General features: G+C 42.6%; 1 protein-coding gene across 1 annotated transcript in view; it reads left to right on the plus strand.

The window, feature by feature from the left end:
• The window catches only part of MYO15A (myosin XVA), a 94,217-nt gene that overhangs the window by 62,432 nt on the left and 7,714 nt on the right, over nucleotides 1-24,071 (plus strand). Inside the window, exons 38-61 of the mRNA XM_075181317.1 lie at nucleotides 364-531; nucleotides 1,164-1,239; nucleotides 1,856-2,003; nucleotides 3,729-3,875; nucleotides 4,587-4,719; nucleotides 5,417-5,525; nucleotides 8,799-8,920; nucleotides 9,645-9,704; nucleotides 10,597-10,672; nucleotides 11,038-11,153; nucleotides 12,910-13,028; nucleotides 13,399-13,540; nucleotides 15,556-15,667; nucleotides 16,117-16,191; nucleotides 16,403-16,608; nucleotides 16,777-16,949; nucleotides 17,078-17,150; nucleotides 18,190-18,262; nucleotides 18,538-18,611; nucleotides 18,828-18,910; nucleotides 20,258-20,388; nucleotides 21,319-21,413; nucleotides 21,629-21,706; nucleotides 23,790-23,886. Of these exons, the coding sequence (XP_075037418.1) occupies nucleotides 364-531; nucleotides 1,164-1,239; nucleotides 1,856-2,003; nucleotides 3,729-3,875; nucleotides 4,587-4,719; nucleotides 5,417-5,525; nucleotides 8,799-8,920; nucleotides 9,645-9,704; nucleotides 10,597-10,672; nucleotides 11,038-11,153; nucleotides 12,910-13,028; nucleotides 13,399-13,540; nucleotides 15,556-15,667; nucleotides 16,117-16,191; nucleotides 16,403-16,608; nucleotides 16,777-16,949; nucleotides 17,078-17,150; nucleotides 18,190-18,262; nucleotides 18,538-18,611; nucleotides 18,828-18,910; nucleotides 20,258-20,388; nucleotides 21,319-21,413; nucleotides 21,629-21,706; nucleotides 23,790-23,886 (2,686 nt within the window). The remainder of the gene's footprint in view (nucleotides 1-363; nucleotides 532-1,163; nucleotides 1,240-1,855; nucleotides 2,004-3,728; nucleotides 3,876-4,586; nucleotides 4,720-5,416; nucleotides 5,526-8,798; nucleotides 8,921-9,644; nucleotides 9,705-10,596; nucleotides 10,673-11,037; nucleotides 11,154-12,909; nucleotides 13,029-13,398; nucleotides 13,541-15,555; nucleotides 15,668-16,116; nucleotides 16,192-16,402; nucleotides 16,609-16,776; nucleotides 16,950-17,077; nucleotides 17,151-18,189; nucleotides 18,263-18,537; nucleotides 18,612-18,827; nucleotides 18,911-20,257; nucleotides 20,389-21,318; nucleotides 21,414-21,628; nucleotides 21,707-23,789; nucleotides 23,887-24,071) is intronic.

Genomic DNA, 24,071 nt, shown 5'->3' on the forward strand with positions numbered 1-24,071 from the left:
TCATACTACATGTGTATGTGATTTAAGTGTGAAACATTAATAAGCGGTTTTGGTGAACGTAAGGGCACCATAATAAATCTTTTGTGGTGGCAAAAAAGGTGTATTCATTGTTATGTGACTAAGGTGATGCCAGTCACAACCAGCTGTTCACATTGCTGTATCTGGGACAGGCTGGGTGTTTGTGACAGTCGGGTTATAATAAATAAACTAAATCTAATATTATGTTTTCACTTTTGGTTCTTTTTTAATTTCCCAATGTTATAGGAATATAATCTGAGCTGTACAGGCTGGAACTCAGTTTTGTCTTCTATTTCGCCTACACTTTTTATTTACCAGATGTTATTTATACATCCCCATCTCCAGGCACAGCAGATGACAATGCAGGCCATGGCGATCCAGCAGCAAATGATCAACAATTCCTCTGTTGAACCCCCACTTTCCACCAGCCCCCAGTCCCCTTCCAGCAGAACCAGTTCTTACAGAGTGACTCCCACAGTGGCTCCAATGCCCAGGACTGGGGTTCCTGTCCAGGTAAATCTAAAGCTCTTCTCATATCGATACGAACAGTAAAACATCCGATTGTTATGTTGTCATCATACATAAAGCTCCACCGACATAAACTGTAAAGGGCACGGTTGACTTGTGCCTCCACACCGTTGCTATACTGAACTTAGACTAGAACACACCGGTCCTTCCTCTCCTTGCATGAGTTAGCGCAAGTACAAGGTACGCTCAATTCAAAATACGGGCACAAGATGTTTGCATGCACACTGTGACAAATTTTACTTAAGTCATATTTTTATGTTGTGCAAATGGACTTGCGCTTATTCTAAATCAGGCCCTTTGTGTGTGTGAAAATGGTTCTTCCACAGCTTTACCGCTGAGCGTGCTTCACACATGCGGACATTGCCAACAATAGACCCAATATCTGTTCCATAATGGTCAGATTAATATTGCGCATCAGAAGAGGGGCATTGGACTGTGCGTCCCCTTCTTACAGCACTCACAGATCCAACCAGACCTGTCCAGTTTCACCAGCCATGCATGTGGTCAAGTCGCAAGGTGACTTTGTGGCTCCGTGCTTTGGCCAAGTGGAGCAACTGGCCAGATCTATTCACACTGTTTAGTTGTTTTTTAAGCTTTTATCCCTACTTTATTCACAGAGGAATGTTGTGGATGGATCTTCTTACAGGACACAAACAGCCTCCAGTAGAGAGAGCTCATTTAATTCCAGACCTGGTGAGTTTATCTTCTTTGGACACCTAATAGGACCATCATCTTACAATTGATAATGAGATGATTTCCTTCAATATAAGTCTAGTAGGTTCTATCTCTAATAGAGACTAATAGATTAATCAGAAATGATGACCACACGCACGATCCAATACAGTTCTTTTTACTCAACCTGAAGAGCAATTGTATAAAAACTAAAAGGTTCAGCTACCACTTCTAAATATGGTTTTCAAATCAGATTGTGATGGTTCAAAATGATGAATGGGGTGTCACTTAGGGTATAATCTCTGGTCCCATTGTTGACAAGATCTGTCCCTATATGACCCAGTTCTACAAATTGGTCTTTTGTGTCCATATTGGTCATCATCGATATCTGTGTACAAGTCACTTTCTCCCAGGTGACTTCTAATATTCATCACCTACATCAGGGGGAGGGGTGTAGTTCCTTATAATATACACGTTCTCCTAATGGACTTTGATGCAGTGACATCAGAACTCACTGTCTTATGCACAGTGTATTTATTTCTTACCATCACCCGTGTATTAGAACATTATAAACATGGGAGTAATGCAGAGAGTTTGTGTTCAGTGATAATTCTGCTGTCTGCATATTTTGTTTTAGGTCATTCCAACCGCCCTAGGCCGGAAGATCTCATCCATTACAGCACCCTCAATTCAGAGCATTATACCCAGCCAACACACAATATTAAGGATATAATTAATCAGTACAAGCAGCCAGGGGTGACCGGACCTGTGGCCTCACCTGTCAGGTGAGTTTGTAAAATTCGATAGTTGACCCCCCCCCCATTTGCCTGGTGAGTGGTATATTTGTCTATTACACCTCCGTCTCGCTCACTTTGGGGGGTACAGTCTTGAACCTTCTGGGTACCTCTGAGCACCCAACTTCACACAATTTGACTCACATGCAGGACAGGGTAGCGGCAGCCTACCCCCAGGGCGGGTACAAGACCCTCTAGGCGAAGCTTCAGCCCCCTGTCCCCTCATCCCTAGCACAAGTCATGTCCATAGTTAAATTGCTTAGGGCTAACATGTCACTGTAGTAATATGCGTCTATGAATACTGACAAGCACCAATCAGGAGGTTCGCTGCTCATGCCCCTCCCTGCTGGGCCGGTCTGCGCAAGTGAGGGAGTGGTCAGTTGTCAGAGGGAATGCTGGGAGTGGTAGTCTGGGGTGGCAGAGTGGACGCATCACAGAAACCAGCCTGAAGGAAAGAAATAATTAGGGACAACAGAGAAGAAAGAAAAGTGCAAGAAATAAAGGGACACAGAGGTCATTGTGGATCTAACATTCTGAGAACCGTAAAACCGGGTTCATAATTGTAACTGAGAAACGGTTCTATGAAAGAGGGATGAGTAGTAAATAGATCTTAATTAAGAAACAGTATTAACATCATGGCACTAAGATTGACTTCATCCCCTTAAACACAGGTAGGAAGCGGCAGGGGAGGGGATGGGCCGCATGCAGTGCACGATGAACTAAAAACTAAATTAAAATAATAAAAAACACCCCCATTTCCCCATTGTCAACCAGTTTAATCTAAATGCCCAGGGCAACCATTGTTCAGCGAGGGGGCGACGTAAGGATAATAAAATCACTAAGGGAATGATTCATGTCCAAATGCAACTTGCCTGTAAGTTGCGTTCTTAAAAAGAGCGTGCAACTTGAGCGTGATTTCAGCCGCGTGCAAATCCAAGTGGCTCTGAAGACTCCTTTTGATTTGAATCTGGGTATAAGTACGCTCTGCCTAAACGGTACTTGCCGTACAGAGACAGACAGAACAGAGTGTATTTACGCACATGTGTATGTACAATAAAAGGTCACATCAAAATAGCCTTAGGGCTAGATTTACTAAACTGCGGGTTTGAAAAAGAGGAGATGTTGCCTATAGCAACCAATCAGATTCTATTTATCATTTATTTATTACCTTCTACAAAATGACAGCTGGAATCTGATTGGTTGCTGTAGTCAACATCTCCACTTTGTCAAAACTGCAGTTTAGTAAATATACCCCTTAGTTGCATACACATGTTCTGTGCTAGCTAGTGGAACGCATACGTGCTGTTTTGTAATCAATCAGTCAGCAGATACACCTGACCCGTAACGGGTGCAAATGAAACAGCTGAAAACTAGCGCATTTCGACAAATACATCTGTGCAGGAATGCTCTCGGCACGCCCTTACTGTACATGACCTATGTTAGGTCGCTCCTTACCCCCCCTTCCGCCTATCAAGTCGTAGACAGGTTCATTTGCATTCAGACATGAATTGCATGCAGTTGCATTCGTTGGTGTAATGTCCGTATCTGGACATCCGCAGTTATTTCAGGCAAGATACCCTACGCAATCAGGTCCTCGTGAACATTCAATGTTTTTAGCGCCCCCTGAAGTGTTGCCGCTCTAGGTTGCTGCCTATTTCACCTAGTAGCTACGGATCTGCCCGCACACTCGGTCTTAACACTCCAGGCTCTCCACAGCACCACCCGCCCATCTCCGCGTTCCGAAGCCTACATCTCGGAACCCTCACACTCTCGAGTATCAACAGCCTTTACTCGAGAAGCAAGGATCACAGACAGAACTCCGTCCCACACGGCAGTCGCGTTCACTCGGCAACACTCGATCAGGTAAGAGTCGAAGGGGTATATGTGAGAAGTTAATTGGTATCACTTTGAACTTAAGCTCCTGGGACCCCGAGTCCCACTTTTTAAATGCATGGTCCCCCGAATGCTCTCAGTACACCCCTTTCAAGGTGCCTCACATGCCATAAAGGTTTTGATATTCACTTACTCAAATCTCAAGGGTCATTCCCTGCAGGCAAACTATATTTAGAGCAGAGGGAACATTGTGCATTGATAGTATGCAATAAAATACGAAAGTGGACGAGAGTTTGGCCCTTAAAGTGCTCTATTTTCCTTCCAGTCTAAAGGTAGATTTATCAACCTTCTAAAAAAGGAAAGTGGATGTAGTGCCTATAGCAACCAATCAGATTCTAGCTATCATTCTTTAGAATGTAGTACATAAATGATAGCTGGATTCTGATTGGTTGCTATGGGCAACACCTCCACTTTTCCTTTTTTGAAGGTTTGATAACTATACTCCTAAAATGTGTTTTATTTATGGTGAACACATTGTGGGCAAATATACATAAGACCTAAATATTGTGCCAAATATGAAAGCACCCATGTATGTAACATATACAGAGATACAGCATTTTTAATGCAGAGCTATGAGCGATACTATTTATTTTCAGAACTTATTTTTATTATGTACACCTATTTTTATTTATCTTTGGTATACCTGGCAAAATCTATATGTTGTCTTTTTATTGTTCACAGGAAGGAGCCGGCTAAAATTTTTGGGCGCAAACTGGACCCTCATGAAGAGGCTCTGAAAATCCTGAAGGGGCAAATGTCTAGTCGACCATTTCCAGGGCCGACGCCAGTTTCTCATATGTCTTATGTTCCTAAGGTAACAGCTGTCCTCTACTACGCACGTCAAACATACTTATCTACTTATCTTGCTTATGGCATATGGGGAGGTGAGTTAGGAAAGGAAGGTGCTTGATGGCACAGTTCAAGTCATGAAGTTGGTCGGGAAATCACGTCAAGACCTTGCCCACTCTGCGGCAGGTTAGGGCTCTCCGGCAGAACTGACTGCTCTCTCTCAAGAGAGAGTCCCGGGAGGCCTCAATACAATTTAGAAACTTTTTTGGACATTCTGGGAGAGTAGGCAATTGGGATGTTAAAGAAGTGCTAACCATAAAATACTAGTTGACGTATATAAGAGTTTCTAATGGCATTCACAGATATATATGGAAAACTTCATACTTGACTACTCTCCTGGAGAATTCAGGAGACTCCTGAAATTTATGGAGTCCTCCCAGACACACGGATAGTAGGACCACCCACCCTGATCCTGCCTCTAGTTGTAAAGAGGACGAGCCTTTATTCGTCACATTTATATCTGTTATTAGTAAATCTTTTGTTTAAGACAATTACAGTTACGATTTGGTATCCTGTCATCTACACAAAGTGGAGACAGCAATGTTACATGATGACCAGCTCATTTTATTTCCATGTATCATGCATGATTTTGTGTGTGTGTGTGTGTGTTGATTTACCAATGCCTTCTTTTTTTATTCCTGGTGTCTCTCGTTGTAATTTAGGCCGCTAGAGACACTGTGGCTTTGGTAAAACCTGTTCCCAGCATCAAAACAAAGAAACCTGCCAACCCACCACCAATTAGCTGTGTCAGGCCCACCACAGCACCCCCAGGTATTAGGTGTGATTTTCTATGTAACGTAGCTTCGGGATACATGCGTTTTTACTTGCATTATAAACATTGTTGGCGTTCCAATGTTTTTTAAATGTGGTAAATGCAAAAAATATAACAAGTAGTGTTCAGAAGAAAGGTACCGCCATGGGAAACAACGCTGAGCCAGTAAAACACCAATGGGTATTGCAAGACTAGAATAAATCATTTCTAGTATCAGACCATAAGAACTTAGTTGGGTGATGCTCTTCTACCAATTAAGTTGACAAATGAATCTAATTGGATTGAAGTGTTCTAAAGTGTTGTAGAATAGTTTGTTAAATAAAATGAGCATCTGGCAGGTTTACGTCATGTTATAAATCCTTAATAACAAACAATAAGGCTAAAGATACACATTTAGACCCAGTAACAAACAATTGGGGGGATACAACTTATGTCACAATAGCTGGAAAAAAGGACCTGTATAACAGGCATTTAGCTGGTGTATGTGCTGCTGCAGACTTATAATTAAATAGAAGTTATCAAACGGAATGTTCCTGATCCTGTACCGTGCACTAGTGTTCCATATCCATTTATGGGGAATTTGCATCATTTTTTTTATAAAACCTCTCAAAAGGGCCATTTTTCAGCTTTCAGTGCTGTTATGGGCAGTTCCCCTAAACATGTATGTTTTGAGGACATTCGGGGAAGTTTTTTGGTATGACTACTCACAGAATTTACGACGCAAATGTGGCAATCAACCTTCATTTCCTTATATTGCAATTAATTGCATACAGAGGTGTGACCGTAGTGAGGCCAGCCCAGGCAGTAGACTCAGAGAGCAAAATATACATAATTAATGTAAGAAAAACCTGCAAATTTTATCGGTGCAAATGTATAAATTCATACCGCGAGTAGGGTCCCTGGGAGGTGTCTTCCATTCACAGCCGAGCAACGGTGGGCGGCTGGTTATCAACAAGACAATATCAAATGACAAAAATAGTCTAAATAAATGAGAGGATCCTATGTGTACAAAGGGATAACTTTATACTAAAGTTAATAGTTGTCTTCTAAAGTGCACACAACTCATATGCAAATGTTTATGGTAGTTTGAATAAGGGACGAGATAAGCGCCGTTTCAGTTGACTTCTTTAACATTTTTTAACATTTTTTGTAATTCTACCTAGTTCACCTTTAAAAGACATTTTAAAATGTATCAATTCTAGCTCAAACATGTTTGAATTTTTGTTTGTATCCCTCGACATATCTCTATTTAAGAAGCACACTTGATACATTGGTCTGCACAGCATGCTTTAAGATACTTACCTACCCTCTACAATCGGGATTCTTCACTGCAAATTAGAAGTGTGAAAAAAACGAAAAAATGCACTGTGCAATAGTGTAAATGTCACACTGAAATGGCCGTGCGAACTTCCACACAGCATAAGAATCACTCCTAAAAATATCCTCTCCATTCCTTAAAAGTGAAATCACATTTCAGTGCTGCTGCGCCAAGCTAGGTGCTCTATACTTTTCATGAGACTGTAACGCTGTTACTTTGTTGCATGAACCTATGCGCTTTGACGGAAATCTAGGCACACAGTACAGTCATGGCCAAAAGTTTAGAGAATGACACAAATATTATTTTTCACAAAGTCTGCTGCCCTATTTGACATGACAATAAACTTTATCCCAAAAACAACATTTCCACTGCATTTCAGCCCTGCTACAAAAGTACCAGCTGATATCAGGTCAGTGATTCTCTCATTAACACAGGTGAGAGTGTTGAAGTGGACAAGGCTGTAGATTACTCTGATTGAGTTAGAATGGAAGGTTTAAAAGTAGAGTTGTGCTTGAAATCATTGTTTTTCCTCTGTTAACCATGGTTATTTGCAAGGAAACACGTGCAGTCATCATTACTTTGCACAAAAAGGGCTTCATAGGCAAGGATATTGCTGCTAGTAAGATTGCACCTAAATCAACCATTTCTCGGATCATTAAGAACTTCAAGGAGAGAGGTTCAATAGTTGTGAAGAAGGCTTCAGGGCGCCCAAGAACTTCTCCTAAAGTTGATTCAGCTGAGGAATCGGGGCACCACCAGTGCAGAGCTTGCTCAGGAATGGCAGTATGCAGATGTGAGTGCATCTGCATGCATAGTAAGATGAAGACTTTTGCAGGATGGCCAGGTGTCAAGAAGGTCAGCAAAGAAGACACTTCTATCCAGGAAAAACATCAGGGAAAGACTGATATCCTAAAAAAGGTACAGGGATTGGACAGCTGAGGACTGGAGTAAAGTAATTTTCTATGATTCTCCTTTCAGATTGTTTGGGGCATCTGGAAAAACACTTGTCCGGAGAAGGAAAGGTGAGCGCTACCATCAGTCCTGTGTTATGCCAACATTAAAGCATCCTGAGACCATTCATATGTGGGGTTGCTTCTCAGCCAAGGGAGTGGGCTCACTCACAATTTTGCCTAAGAACACAGCCATGAATAAAGAATGGGACCAAAACATCCTCCAAGAGCAACTTCTCTCAACCATCCAAGAACAGTTTGGGGATGAACAATGCCTTTTCCAGCATGATGGAGAACCTTGCCATAAGGCAAAATGATAACTAAGTGGCTTGGGGATCAAAATATAAAAATTTTGGGTCCATGGCCAGGAAACTCTCCAGACCTTAATCCCATTGAGAACTTATGGTCAATCCTCAAGAGATGGGTGGACAAACAAAAACCCACAAATTCTGACAAACTCCAAGCATTGATTAGACAAGAATGGGCGGCCATCAGTCAGTATGTGGCCCAGAAGTTGATTGACAGCATGCCAGGGTGAATTGCAGAGGTCTTCAAAAATAAGGGTCAACACTGCAAATATTGACTCTTTGCATAAACTTAATGTAATTGTCAATAAAAGCCTTTGACACTTATGAAATGCTTGTAATATTACTTCAGTATACCATAGCAACATCTGACAAAAAGGTCTAAAAACACTGAGGCAGCAAACTTTGTGAAAACAAATACTTGTGTCATTCTCAAAACTTTTGGCCATGACTGTTTAGCAAAGAGGATTTTGCATCTCTCTCCATTATTATGGGACCACTCCGGTGGAAACATTCCACTGCAGTTTTCCCATTCTTGTTAAATACCCCGGCACCCACAGCCCAGCACTTTTCACCTTTTGAAAGGAACACATAAAAACAGCCCTTAATTACTCCTTATACTTAGAATTATTTTTGAGGCATTATCCCCTGGCAAAGCAAGTATTCTATCATTGCTGTCATTGATTGTGTGGCCTCCAGTCTCTGTCTCCAGGGAGCTGTCCGAAGAACAGGAGAACATTCAGACTCAGCTACATCGCCAGTACAGCGAGGAGCACTACACCTACAGCAACGTGTCCTGGAAGATCTACATTAGGAAGGAGGTGAGATGTCCTGATACCAGTACGGTACATAGAAGGTTTAACATAGCAAGACCAGCACCATATATGTTGCAGTGAAGCAGTACCAGCGTCCAGTCTACAATCTCTACTAACACAAAAAACTGTCTGCTAGGATGGGAGATATGCCATCATTCATGTGCAAACTTATTACTATGGGGTATATTTACTAAACTGCGGGTTTGAAAAAGTGGAGATGTTGCCTATAGCAACCAATCAGATTCTAGCTGTCATTTTGTAGAATGTACTAAATAGATGATAGCTGGAATCTGATTGGTTGCTATTGGCAACACCTCCACTTTTTCAAACCTGCAGTTTAGCAAATATACTCCTATGAGTTAAATAGGCCGACTGTTGAAAATGTAATACAACAGGACCTATTGAGTGTTAGGGTTATAGTCCCTGAGCTAGAGGACTGTCCACTGTCATTTCGACAAGCTTGAGAAAGGCCAGTGGATGTATTGTTATTTTATTTTCTTATTCTTTCCTCACTGTAACATTACTGCACAAAAAGCTTCAAGTATTATTTTTCTTCTCTTCTGGCATTATGTGTACCAAAATTAAGAATGTAGGAGTAAGACCTATATTGTCCTTTGGAACATAAATGGAATCTAATTTGTGGGACTTACTGTTGAATACAAATAAAAATGATTATATGTATTACATTAGCGTTATAAGATGTCTTATGACGTATTGTATTCCTCCGCAGGTCTTCTACCCTAGAGACAGCTTCAACAACCCTCTCATCCTAGACCTCATCTTCAAGCAGGTGGGAACCAACCTGTCACATGTCACAGCCATCAGCTGACGGATTGTCCACGTTGACATTCCAAACCAGACTTTTGAAAACCGCTAGTGTGATACCGTTGTGTCTATTAATGTGGTACCAGGAGTGTGTGTGATTGCTATTGTTTATATAAGGTTTCATTGTGCCCTGTCTTAGAATGCAAGGGTTTACGAATGTTACTGTAAGCTTTTCTCTAACACTGGTAAGCCTCACCAGTCGTAAGGACGGTCAAGGGTTAGATCCGCGCAAGTCTGATTTGGCGCATATGCATCCGTTGTCTTTACGAGCACGAGCAGAGAGAACTTGCGCAATATACACTATGCAAACTGGTGTGTGTTCAACTCTGTATGTGGTCCATAATGTATACATGTGGATATACACCAGCCAGTTAAAATGTAACGACCCCAGTGCTGTGAGGCAGAAGTGCTAACCACTGAGCCACCATGGCGCTCTCTCTCTCTCTCTCTCTCTCTATATATATATATATAGTCATTGTCATCGATTTATTTTTATATTGCCACTAATTCTGCAGCGCTGTACAGAGAATTCACTCACATCAGTCCCTGCCCCATTGGAGCTTACAGTCTAAATCCCCTAACACACACACAGACCGAGAGAGACTAAGGGCAATTTAACCTACAAGTATGTTTTTGGAGTGTGGGAGGAAACCGGAACACCTGGAGGCAGCCCACACAAATACGGGGAGAACATACAAACTCCACACAGATAAGGCCCATGATCGGGGATCAAACTCATGACCCCAGTGCTGTGAGGTAGAAGTGCTAACCACTGAGCCACCGTGGCGCTATATAAATATATATATCCCATCCCACCATGTATTGATCACTAACCATTGTCCTCTCTGTTACATCAGATCATCAGTGACACCCTGTCTGAGAGCTGTATCCGGGTCACCAAGGAGGAGAGGCAGAAGATGAGGTCTATTCTAGGTGAGCTGGGCCTGTCATATGTACATTATATCACAGCACACACAATGGTTTACCCTCAGTTTATTTACTATTTTGCTCCTTGTTCTTTTCCAACACTCATTTTCACCCCAATAAAAATAATAACATTGAGGGGTATGAGCGTGAGGGCACCACAGTTATTTAAGGACGTATTCACGCCCCATGACTAAGCAGCTTAATACTAAATATACCCCTGCACATCACAGCAAACCACCTAAATAGAAAGGAGACATATATCCAAATATTGCTCTAGAAATGAGACGTGACAAAAGCACTTCTAAGTGATTATAACATCTGCATATAAATAATAGGAAAACATGCATTAATACTGTGTTTCGTCTCTCCAGCGGAATACCGAGTGGACTCCTTGAACGCCATCGCAGATGAGACAGTGAAAAAGAAGGTTGTAGCGGCTGCTCGAGAAGAGTGGGAAGTGTATTTTTCTCGGCTTTTCCCGGCTGCGGTAAGAATACAGAGGGAGGGAGGTTCATTCAACTTTGAGAGGTGCAAGTTACACTAATTAAATTAAATGCCTGCTACCTTAGGTTACAACATTTATGAGTTGTCTATAAACCTTGTAGTCACTAACTTTTAGACCATTTGTAGCCTCAAGCCGCTCCAGACCTTGTAGATTACATAGCAATTAGTAAATTTAACATTTTGTTATTTCATTTTAACATTCAACATTTATTTTCACTATTATTATCTTTTATGTATGAGGCGCCACAAAGGTTCCGCAGTGCCATACGCAGAGCATGGGACAAAACAGAACACGGCATACAGGGCAGTACAAAATCAAAGTGCAATAAATACAAACTCAGCTGAGGACAGGGAAGTGGAAGTAGGTGGGGAGTGAACGAGAGGAGGCCCACCCTGTCCCCAGCAGTGTTAGCACCACCAACAGAATCAGGGCAGTCATGGAGTAGCAAAGGCAAAAGAGAAGAGGGGAGACAGGGGCAGGAGTGTGGAGGTGTAGAAAAGAGACTGAGGAGCTGAAGGCAAATGTAAACAGGTGGAAGAGGACACAGGGATAAGAGGACCCTGTGCACGGGAGCTTACGATCTAGAGGGGAGGGGGAGACTGACGGGCACAGAGTGGGGAGTGGGTGAGAGGATTAGAACTCTGAGGGGAGAGATGAACAAGAGTAAGCAGGAGCGGAGGAAGAGGTAGAGTACAGTTAGTGAAGAAAGATCGTAAGTAGGGGAAGAGAAGGGCAGGGGAGAGGTTAGACAGAGGAGCGGTAGACTTCCCTTAACAGGTGAGTTTTAAGGGAGTGTTTGAAGATCTGCAGGCTAAGGGATAACCTGATAGAACAAGGGAGATCGTCCCAGAGAAGGGGGGGAGCACGGGAGAAATATTGAATGCAGGAGTGAGACGTGGAAATCAGATGGGAGGTGAGGCGACGGTTGTTGGCTGACCGTAGAGGGCGAGACGGAGTATGAATGGAGATGAGGTTGGAGAGGTAAGGAGCAGTGGAGTTAGAGAGGGCCTTGTAGGTGACGGTGAGGAGTTTGAAGAGGATTCTGTAATGGAGGGGAAGCCAGTGTAAAGCTTGGCAAAGAGAGGAGGCAGATGAAGACTGTCGACAGAAGAAGATAAGTCTAGCTGCAGCATTGACTATGGACTGAAGAGGAGTGAGATGGATGCAGAGGAGGCCAGTAAAGGGGAGGTTGCAGTAATCAAGATGGGAGATGATCAGAGAGTGGATGAGAGTTTTGGTGCCATCAATGGAGAGGAAGGGTCTGATCCGGCCTATATGGCAGATATGGAAGCTGCAGAACTGGGCAAGGGATTGTATTTGGAGGGTGAAGGAGAGAGAGGAATCAAGGGTGACACCCAGGCATTGAACTTGGGGAGGAGAGGAGATGTTGATAGCACCGATAGTGATGGAGAGGAGGGCAGGAGACTTTTGAGGGACATTTAATTTTATAAAATTATCTTTTTGTATATTATAATTTAACTACGTAGGGTTGAGGCTGGGTGAATTGTGAGTGTTTTGTCTGAGTGAGGTAACTTTGATGTTGTAAGATTTGTAAATGACCTTCTGAGAGTGTCCTTCACGGACGTTTTTACAAGTATAATTGTGGAATTAAATCTCTGCATTTTGTGCCATCCACCAACCCCCACTAAATTCTGGTACCTGAAGCTGCTGCCTCATTATAGTCCCGCTAGTAGTGTGACATCGAGAGTTGGAGTGACCGCTTGTCTTTCCCATACAGGGTAGTGTTGGCACCGGTGTACAGATTCTCGGTGTTTCTCATACCGGCATAAAACTCCTGAAGATGCTAAAGAGCGGAGGCTCCACGCCGGAGCAGATGAGGGTCCTGAGGAGCTACAGGTGTGTGGATGGGTGGGATTTCATATTTCCGCACTGTAGATGGTTTGGTGTGTCGAAGAGAGAACTACCATTAAATCTTAGACTCCTTTCCCCAGCTACTTCCCATACCCTCCTCCCCGAACAGTCAGCTTCTTAGATCCACACATGGAGCTGATGTCCAACAGTTTAATACATATTTCTCTTAGTACCATAAAATTCCTAATATACAGGCTCTCTTATTTAGGCTAGTTCGTCATTTTGCTAACTGTGCCTACATGATTGGGTAGGTTGCAGAAAGGAAGTCATGTGACTTGTCCTCCCAACACCAGAATTCCAAAACGTAATCTATTCATAACAATGTCCTTATGTTCTTCGTTCATCTTCTTTGTAGTTACACGGACATCATGTTTGTCACCGTGCTCTCCAAGAACATGCTTGAGTTCAACCTGACCAATGAGAAGCTTATACTCTTCTCCTCCAGGTCCAGTCAGGTGAAGAGTATGATAGATTGCTTCTTAATGGAGCTGAAAAAGGTGAGAGCCAGGTTGTGGGCTGAGTGGGAGTCTCAGCATCAGTTGTTACCAATATTTCAAGATGTTTGGTGAAGGTTCTCGAACAGTAGAGCTTAGATATACCTCTGAGGGCTTTCTCTGTAATTGGTTTAGGGGACTTTTACCAACCTTCTGTTGATGGTCTTCATCTACACTAATGACATGGAGCTTCCATTTTGGTTTTTTTGTACCTCTCTAGGGCTCCCAGAAATTTTAAATAAAAAGACAGGGGCACCCATAAAATTGGCTCAGGCCTTATACTTCCTTTTAGGTCTCAAATAAGGCACAAACATTTGTAGGAACCTAATACCACCTATACTGCAAAATCATGCACTTGGGTCTCAAAAACCCAAAGGCTAAATATAGTATTAATGGCAACTATAATGGAAACTACTGAGGAGGAAAGGGATCTAGGAGTCACTATTTCAGGTGACTTAAAGGCAGGTAAGCAATGTAACAAAGCAATGATGTAGGCAAGTCAGATGATTGGTTGCATAGGGAGAGGAATCAGTAGCAGAAAGAAAGAAGTAATAACACCACTGTATAGGTCATTGGTACAACCTCATCTAGAATAGTGTGTTCAGTTCTGGAGGCCATATCTCCAGAAGGATATAATTACATTACAGACTGTACAAAGAAGGGCAACTAAAATGGTGCATGGCCTACAGCACAAAACCTACCCGGATAGACTAAAAGATCTTAATATGTGTAGTTTGGACCAAAGAAGGGAAAGGGGAACATGATAGAACATTTCAAATATATCAAGGATTTGAACAAGGTGCAGGAGGGAAACATTCTACAAAGGAGGAGAAGTATTAGAACACGAGGACATGTACTGACACTGGGGGGGAAGAGAAGTACTAGAACACGAGGACATGCACTGACACTGGGGGGAAGAGAAGTATTAGAACACGAGGACATGCACTGAGACTGGGGGGAAGAGAAGTATTAGAACACGAGGACATGTACTGACACTGGGGGGGGAAGAGAAGTATTAGAACACGAGGACATGTACTGACACTGGGGGGAAGAGAAGTATTAGAACATGAGGACATGCACTGACACTGGGGGGGGAAGAGAAGTATTAGAACACGAGGACATGTACTGACACTGGGGGGAAGAGAAGTATTAGAACATGAGGACATGCACTGACACTGGGGGGGGAAGAGAAGTATTAGAACACGAGGACATGTACTGACACTGGGGGGAAGAGAAGTATTAGAACACGAGGACATGTACTGACACTGGGGGGAAGAGAAGTATTAGAACATGAGGACATGCACTGACACTGGGGGGGGAAGAGAAGTATTAGAACACGAGGACATGTACTGACACTGGGGGGAAGAGAAGTATTAGAACATGAGGACATGTACTGACACTGGGGGGAAGAGAAGTATTAGAACACGAGGACATGCACTGACACTGGGGGGAAGAGAAGTATTAGAACACGAGGACATGTACTGACACTGGGGGGGGAAGAGAAGTATTAGAACACGAGGACATGTACTGACACTGGGGGGAAGAGAAGTATTAGAACACGAGGACATGTACTGACACTGGGGGGAAGAGAAGTATTAGAACACGAGGACATGCACTGAGACTGGGGGGAAGTAGGTTCAGAGGAAATGTGAGGAAAAATTACTTCACAGAAAGGGTAGTGGATAAGTGGAATAGCCTCCCATCAGAGGTGGTAGAGGATAATACAGTAGAGCAGTTTAAACATGCTTGGGATAGACATAAGAGTATCCTGATAAAGAATAAGAGATAAAATAAGGTTACCATAGGATAATAAAACAATGGGCAGACTAGATGAGCCAAGCAGTTCTTATCTGACGTCAAATTTGATGTTTCTATACTGTTAATTTGAATTCATCAGAAGTTTAAATTAAGGGAAAAAAATTGTCCTCCTGTAAGACAATTAGCAGAACCTATACATTTTTTTCAAGTTGCTGCAGAATTACCTGCCTTTGAGATTTTTTTTTACTTTATATTTTCAGGATTCCAACTACGTGGTTGCTGTTCAAAATTACGTAACGGAAGACAAGAGTTTTCTGAGTTTCCATAAAGGAGACATCATCCGACTGCAGACAATAGAAGGACTGCAAAAAGGTCAGCGCTGGTGGGCGACCTAAGCGGGGGGTGCCCAATTACAAACATAGGGTATAGTCACTCATATTGCCTAGGTCAATATCAACTCCAAGCAGGGTTCTGGAACTTAATGTATAAGTGCCTGTTTGCAACATAAACAAACATTTGCCAACAGTCCCATTTTTCACTGGAAAGTTTGAGGGTGTGGTCTAATAATGTGCGGCGTGGCCAATGTAGCTTTTCCCGGGGGAATCAGATGCATGGTCTGGGTACTTCCTAACTTTTGAATGAGAATGTTTGGAGATATGAATAGGAAATAAAATACGAAAATGAAATAAGATTAAGGAAAAGCCGTGTCCTGCCTTTGAGTCCTGTTTGATAATTAGCCCATGTCAGATTAGTGTTTATGGCTTTCCATCCCTCTAACAATGTTTGTGAATTTGCACGCTGCAATATGGATCCCTGAATAGGCCAAAACTATGGCTGTGTTGTAAGGAAGAAAGTGATGTATTTGGAGGAACTGAAACGCGGCACCGTGGATTTCGGTGGGTTTTTGTGGCACTTTTCCCATGCTAATATCTACCCCCCAATTGCATGACTGACAAATGGTCTTTTCTCACTGTCTGCAAAGATTTCCATTTTTTGGGTGATACATTTATATTCCTTCTGTCCTTATACATTTTCAAAAATACCACGTGTCAGACATAGTTTGCAATTTGCCATTTTTGGGAACCAATACAAGCTGTTCCCTTGCAGGTTGGAAGTTTGGGGCCATTCACGGGCGGGCGGGTTTGTTCCCGGCAGAGTGCGCCCAACCGGTAGCAGCTCCTGATTTCGTGAACCTACCGGCCGACAGGAAGGAGGAGCCGCGAAATCGTCAGAGCCGAGCGGCAGCCTCAGCAGCGGTGGCCGTAGCTGTTGCGTCAACCGCAGTAGCTCATGAATTCGACAAGAAAATGGACGTAAGTTGAAATGGATCTGGACTGAACCTGATCATTATGGGAGACCTGTGGGGTAGTCCTCCATACATTCGCGGTAAAAATGGAAAGTCGTCTCCTGCTATCATTTTTATGAGTCTCTTTTCTCTTCCCCTATTGTTAGGATTTATATACGAGTCTCTTCTCTTCTAGGGATCGCCCACTCCGAGTGAATATGCCGAAAGTTTGGACGAGTACACAGAGGCCAACACCTCAGAGATTACGTTACAGGGCACCGCGTATAACATGTTGGAGTTTGCCAAGAAGTATTTCCGAGAGGGTCAGAGGATAATGGCACAAGAGGAGCAGGCTAAGAAGTCTTCAGGGTACATCAAAATCCCATCACTGTCCTAATTTATAAAACAATATCAACAGAAATATATCTTGGTATGTGTCCTGTATCACTGTCACTGTCCTGTATACTGTAACACATCTATGTGATCTCTTATTCCAGAGAATCTTCCAAATTGGGTTCCAAGAAGAGTCACGAGTCCAGAGACTCTGCTGAAATGTTAAAATTTACCAAGGTGAGAGAGGACGACGCACATTGCAAGATACAAGCTCAACGCCAATTAGTAATATTTGCTCCACTAAGCACATTCTTCTCATTCTCTGCCCAATCCTCGAGGGCATCACATTGCATAGAGGGAGATATACTTGGGTTTATTTATTAATTATCTTACATATATCAAGGGGAAGGCACAGCCGTCATAACTAGCGATATTTCTTTCTCTATTCACTCAATTGCGGTTCTGTGTTTTTACGCTCGTCTATAGTGTATTGTCCTCCTCTGCTCACCGGATGGTCAATGCGGCCGAAGACGACCTCAGTATAGTGATTGATAGGAGCACTCTGTCAGCAGTCACTGCACATTTACCAAGTATTCCATGGGCCCCAAACACAACTGCACAACGTCAATCAAGCATTTGTAAAAGTACGTTGTGTATGGACACGGTGATGCTCATCATTATCTATTCTGAGGTCCACTCAAGCTGCATTCACCGTTCAGGCAGTGGATCATGGATGAATGCACCTACCACGCACTTACATTTGAGAAATAGCACCCAGTTTTATGAGGATATGCCTGGATTTACGGGCCACGATGGCTGCATCTGTAGGTGTGCAGACGTTTCCTCCGGCCGATGGGAACAGTTGGGTGGGCGTTCCTTGGTAAGGGAGGATTATGTGCCCCTGAGTGCCTACTTTTGCACTGGGGTGAAGAAACAAGATTTATTTTGCAGGACAGGATTATTTCATTGAGATAAATTGGTGGAAAGAGCAATAACTCTATTGTTGTTTTGCTCCAGATTGGTATGAAAGACACTTTCTTATTCATTAATCCTGCTTCGTACCAGCGGGCAAGAGTCATTTTGATTGGACAGATCGTGTTTTTTTTATTAGACTACTTTGCACATGGTCAATGTGTTCTCTACTGGCAGGGATTTAAGCGAGATGTAGTTTAACAAGGGCTGATGGGCGGTAAGGTTACAGAATTGAGGGGCTACACCTTTTTATTCACTGATAATGTTTGAAATGATTCTTGTTGTTCTCTACCTCCATATGTAGAATCCAATACAGGAGTCCCTCATCGAGTTCAGTGATAGCAGCATGAACAGAATTGCCTCAGAACTTTTCCTAGGTAAGATTAAAGCACTGGTCAACAGCATCACCATTCAATGACTATAATACAACTTTATTTAAAATGGCATAACTCCACAAGAGTTGAGACCATATTATTTGGTCTCGGATTAATAAAGTTATTAAAAACTGTTGGATGTTTTTTTGTTTTTAATTAAAACGGACACTTCACCTACACAGAAAAACACATTGCACCTACAACAGCAAACATAAAGATCTCATTTACATAGTGACTATGAATAATGATTTTTTTTCCATTCTTTTTATCTCATGAAGCGGTAATGAAGTTCATGGGCGATGCTCCACTGAAGGGTCAATCCGAGCAGGATGTGGTGTCCTTCATCTTGAAGGTAGAGGAGAACTGTATATACTTCCTATCACGCTCCACATACATACAAGTAACTAACCTGTGCCCCTGTCAGGCTGTCTAGAACCCTCTCAATAATGCAGTCTGTCCTCTGCTGGGAATACGGAACATCTGTATGGAACATTCAACGTTAGAGACGTTTTGTGGGGTTCTGTTAGACAGTAGGTGGTGGCTGACTGTTGGTCACATGTCATTGCAGCTCTGTGCGGATCATGAGGTGTTGAAAGATGAGGGATACTGTCAAATTATCAAACAGATAACAGACAACTACAGCACTAAAACGTAAGTAATATTCATCTGGTTCGTCAGGGGCTATAATATTTACCTGACAGTAACTTAATTACAGCCGCACCTTAATACATTCAAATACAGGTCATCGCTTGTGGCTAGGCCACTTTCTAAATGTTTTTCCAGAGAATGGCAATTGTACCTCCCCATATAAACTTCTTGTGGGACCTAAACCTAGCGCTGGGTGTTCTTCAGAAGACTCTGTTCAGGGCAGCTTGCCTCAAGCTCTTTTCCTGGAAGGTTGACTTTTTGGTGGTACCATGATCACAGTACAAACTAATTTACGTATTTCCTCCTCTGGGTCACTTTTCTTGGCTTCTAAGTACAACTTGTTATCCATCGTTTCCTAATTGTCCCAGGAGGACCTGGTACACAGAAGTAGTAATTTTTTTACACAACATACCATGGTGCCTTCAATGCCATCACAATCTTCATTTGAAGGGTCCTCTATTACCACCACAATTACTTACAGGCTCTGGGGCCAAGGGCTTTGACGAAGTTGATCATCCAGACTATGCTGAAGGCTTGGAAAGTATCCTCAGTTTGTGTTTACTATCAAACCTGAAGGCTTACTTATAGTGGTGTGAGAAGGAAACATACCTTACTCGCTTGAAGGGTCAAGTTTCAACTTTGTCAGTGATGTTTCAGCGTCCTTTAGCTTCCATCACCTGTGTTGATATGTTTTTCTAGAAAATGTAAATGTAGCTTCTCAAACTTCCACTGAGACCTAAACATAGTTCTGGGTCTTCTTTAGTAGTCTCTGATTGAACCACTCAGGGCAGCTTCCCTCCAGCTCATCTCCTGGATGGCGGTCCTTTTTGGTGGCCATCATGTCCGTCAGAATGATCTCTGAGCTTGACGCTCTTTCTTTCTGGTGCTTCATCAGGACAAGACAGAGCTTTCAGGAGATCTGTATAATACTTTATCCTTGAACTTGATCGATTGCCGAGTTGCACGATTTATTTGTTCTTCGTGGATTCTCGTACTGCCTTGTTAGTAAACTCATTTAGATTGCGTCATGCCAGGGGAAGAAGGAAACTTTTTCTTACCGTCGATCCTCCTAGTGGCAGTGCCTGTGCCCCATGGTGCTGTGTCCCCCCGCAACAAGAAAATATTTTACACCATTTTTTTTTTCCAATTCTTTGTCTCCATTGGCAATCTGCAGTCTCTATGACTTCAATGCACTTTTACAATAGTAAAAAAAAAAAGTTTCACATGATTGAATAATAATATTATGGAACTTGGGACAGTTTGGATTCTGGGTGGCCGCAAACAAGTTTGGGCAAAATCCTACTATGCAAAGCCTGAGTCAGTGATCTCTAAATCTCATTTGTTATTTAGGGACAGCTGTCAGCGAGGATGGCGGCTCCTATACATCCTGACTGCGTATCACAGATGCTCTGAGGTCCTGAAGCCGTACCTGTTCAAATTCCTCCAAGACACCTGCCGAAGCCCCGGCCTGCACTTCCAAGGTAACTAACTGGCACACAGATACCAACATTCCAATGTGATCTCCAGAGATGTTATGATGCTGGGCACAGGGGCTGGCTACTTTCTGTGCACAGCCAATCACTGTCTGTGTTTCATACTGGGACGTAAGTAGGTTATAGACGTGATGTGCCTATATATATACCTGGCCTGACACTGACCTTGCCTTCTGTGTCTCTGAACTTAGAGCCCGTTTTACCCCCTGTGGTTTATTCGTTTTTGGCACATGGAATCCCTGGTCAATAGACGCCTCTGTCATACATGTAATTGAGCACTGGTGAGCGCATCTCTGGTTAGGTGAAAGCACTCCACTGTACGTGAAGAGTATACTAGCCTGGTCACTGGTCTATATCATCAGGGAGCGGGCTCAGACGTGTCACAAGCATAGGATTTTGACAGGAGGACCCCAACTTAGCCTTTTATTAAAATATTTATATTATATGCACATACATACATGGGAAAATACTACTTACAGTCTACATAGCAAATATTACATCTACATCCTAGTATTCATAGTAAGTATGGTCTAGAGGGGGATTCTGGGCAACTGTAATCTCCCCTCACGAGATTTGCCATAAGGCATGTTATCCGGGTCCTTGCCATTAATATGTGTTCAGTCAGTATTGTTATGTTTATTTCATTTTAAAAACTCACCTTTAATTTATGTAAACACTATAACAACGGGAAAAGACGCTGGGACAAAGGCGAGTGGAACTATGCCTGACCTATATATCAACCTGTGAAACCCTAAGAACCGGAATAGGGAGCACTGCAAATGTCAACGTAGGGACTCTCCCTAGATGTTAGGGATTATGGTAGCAGGACTTTATGGGCTGTCATCATGTAGGTTTCAAGAATAACTAGTTCTGCTGGATTTCTATTTACTCTTCTTAACAAATGTCTATGTTTACCAGGGATCGCGAAAGCTTGTGAGCAAAACCTGCGTAAAACCCTGCAGTACGGAGGCCGTTCAGAGTACCCCACTGCGATAGAGCTAAAAGCCATGGTGGTAAGTGACATCAGCCTGGGAACCAGCAAAAAGTCAAAGTACTTCAGGTCAAGTATAAGATACCGATGCACGTTACTTCACTGGCTGCTCAGCCTGCAGTACCCATGTTTCACCATTTGGTGGGGCTCAAGGTGGTATGATGAGTTCTTTTGATAGACTTATTGTATGGTTTCTGAATATTGTATGGTTTCTGAATAACATTTTTTTGCACACAGGCTGGGAGAAGCTCTAAGCGTCAGCTGTTTCTCCTGCCGGGAGGCATTGAGCGACACCTCAAGATAAAGACTTGTTCGGTCAGTGACATTGCTAAAAAGACAACTCCGCACAAATGAATAATTATATCCCACAACTGATGACTAGGGGTCTGATTCATTAAGGATCTTAACTTGAGAAACTTCTTATTTCAGTCTCCTGGACAAAACCATGTTACAATGCAGGGGGTGCAAATTAGAATTCTGTTTTGCACATAAGTTAAATACTGACTGTTTTTTCATGTAGCACACAAATACTTGATAGCTTATTTGTACACTGAAATTTAAAGTTGATATTTGTGTGCTACATGAAATAACAGTCAGTATTTAACTTATGTGCAAAACAGAATACTAATTTGCACCCCTTGCATTGTAACATGGTTTTGTCCAGGAGACTGAAATAAGAAGTTTCTCAAGTTAAGATCCTTAATGAATCAGGCCCTAGATTTGCAACTTGATTTTTAAGTGAATATTAAAAGTTTTTTTTCTTATGAGCTGGAGAAAACCAACATGTATCAAGTGAATTTAAAAATACAGCTGTCTGAGCTCACGTATGCCCCTCACTTCTCTATTCACTACAACAGAACTTGGTAGGTTCTTGTCAGGTCTACAGTGAAATTTCAACTTATAGATGTACATTTTATTGTGTCTGCCTGGCGTATCTATTGTGGCCCTCAAAATCTTGGTGTAAGGATAGACAGGATGACAACAGTCTGTATTTTTATTATTTAAAAAAAACAAAAAACGATTAAGTATATAAGATCAGCATGGCTTCTGGTTATTCTGGAGGGCAAGTCAATTTTTTTAATTTAATTATTCTCTTTTTCTAAAAAAATAAAATAATGATATGGCAATCACCAGTCAATGATGAATACTGCCCTAATCAAGGTGTTTTAAGATACATGCAGCTACAAATACTATAATACAGCCTAAATCAGGCCCACTATGTTTAAACAACAACTAATGTTTTGTTAACTTAGGCACCATAATGGAATTGTGACATAATTTAATCATAGACCTTTGTTCCTGACAATTAAGAATATATGTCAATGTCTGTACCTGAATCTATAGACTATCTGAGAATGTGCTTTCTGTGTGTGGGCAGCACGGTGGCTCAGTGTTTAGCACTTCTGTCTCACAGCACTGGGGTCATGAGTTCAATTCCCGACCATGGCCTTAACTGTGTGGAGTTTGTATGTTCTCCCTGTGTTTGCGTGGGTTTCCTCCTGGTGCTCTGGTTTCTTCCCACACTCCATAAGCATACTAGTAGGTTAATTGGTAGCTATTAATCTGACCTTAGTCTCTCTCTGTCTGTCTCTCTGTCTGTGTGTGTGTGTGTGTGTGTGTGAGTCTATATTAGGGAATTTAGACTGTAAGCTCCAATGGGGCAGGGACTGATGTGAGTGAGCACTGCAGAATTAGTGGCGCTATATTCCTCCATCCCGCCCACTATTGTCGCCTCTCTTCCCCTCTTATCACACATGCATTCAAGACTTCTCCTGTGCTGATCTCCCTCGCTCCATCAGAACATCACCCAATCTGTGCAGTTTCAAACGGGCAGTAAAAACCCACCTTTTCTTAAAAGCCCTTCAGTCATCTGCTTAACCTTGTCGGCTACCTCTCCCTTTCATCCCTTCCTTTCTCGTTCCGTGTGACTCTATCTCTATATCACCCTTGCATCTTCAGTTTGTTTGCCTTTAGATTGTAAGCTCCTTTGAACAGGGTGCTCTCTCCTCCTGTTTCCACCACTTTTAACTTTGCTCTCCAGCTACTCAGCCCACCTCCTCTTGAACCCTCTGCCCTCTGACTCCTCTCGCTTTTCTCTGTACCTCTCAGTGGCTCTTATCCTGTCAGCCGCGCCCACCCTCTTGGACTCAGGTTACCAACTTGTGCTGACTATCCCTCACCCTCACAGCCTGTCTCTCTAGCTATGCTTTGAGCTTCCTGAGTTATAGTGCTTATTGTTAATTGTACCGTGCTGTTTAACCTTGTACTGTACTATTGTTTGTCTCTATACGGCGCTACGGACACTTTCTGGTGCCCTATAAATAAAAATAATATATAAATAGCTGATGATGGTGTGTGGCTGAGCCTCCCTGCTTAATGCTGAGCCCTCTATCTGCAGGTGGCCTTTGATGTCATAGAGGAAATCTGCATGGAGATGGGCGTCCATAGAGACGAGGCGTATAATGAGTATGCTATATTCGCTGTGACCAACAGGGGTAAGCTCAGAGATAGTGAAATGCGTAGGTCTCTACTAGTGAGTCCTTCCCTCTGGCGGTGATCTGACAAGCCCGTTCTGGTGCCCACAGGTTTAAAGAAATACCTCAAGGACATAAACAAATCCCAAAATTCTAATAGAATAGAAAAAATGAAACTAAAGGCCGGACAAAGGGGACAGTGACCT

The sequence above is a fragment of the Mixophyes fleayi genome, chromosome 7, assembly GCF_038048845.1.
Source record: "Mixophyes fleayi isolate aMixFle1 chromosome 7, aMixFle1.hap1, whole genome shotgun sequence".
Taxonomy (NCBI): Eukaryota; Metazoa; Chordata; class Amphibia; order Anura; family Limnodynastidae; genus Mixophyes; species Mixophyes fleayi.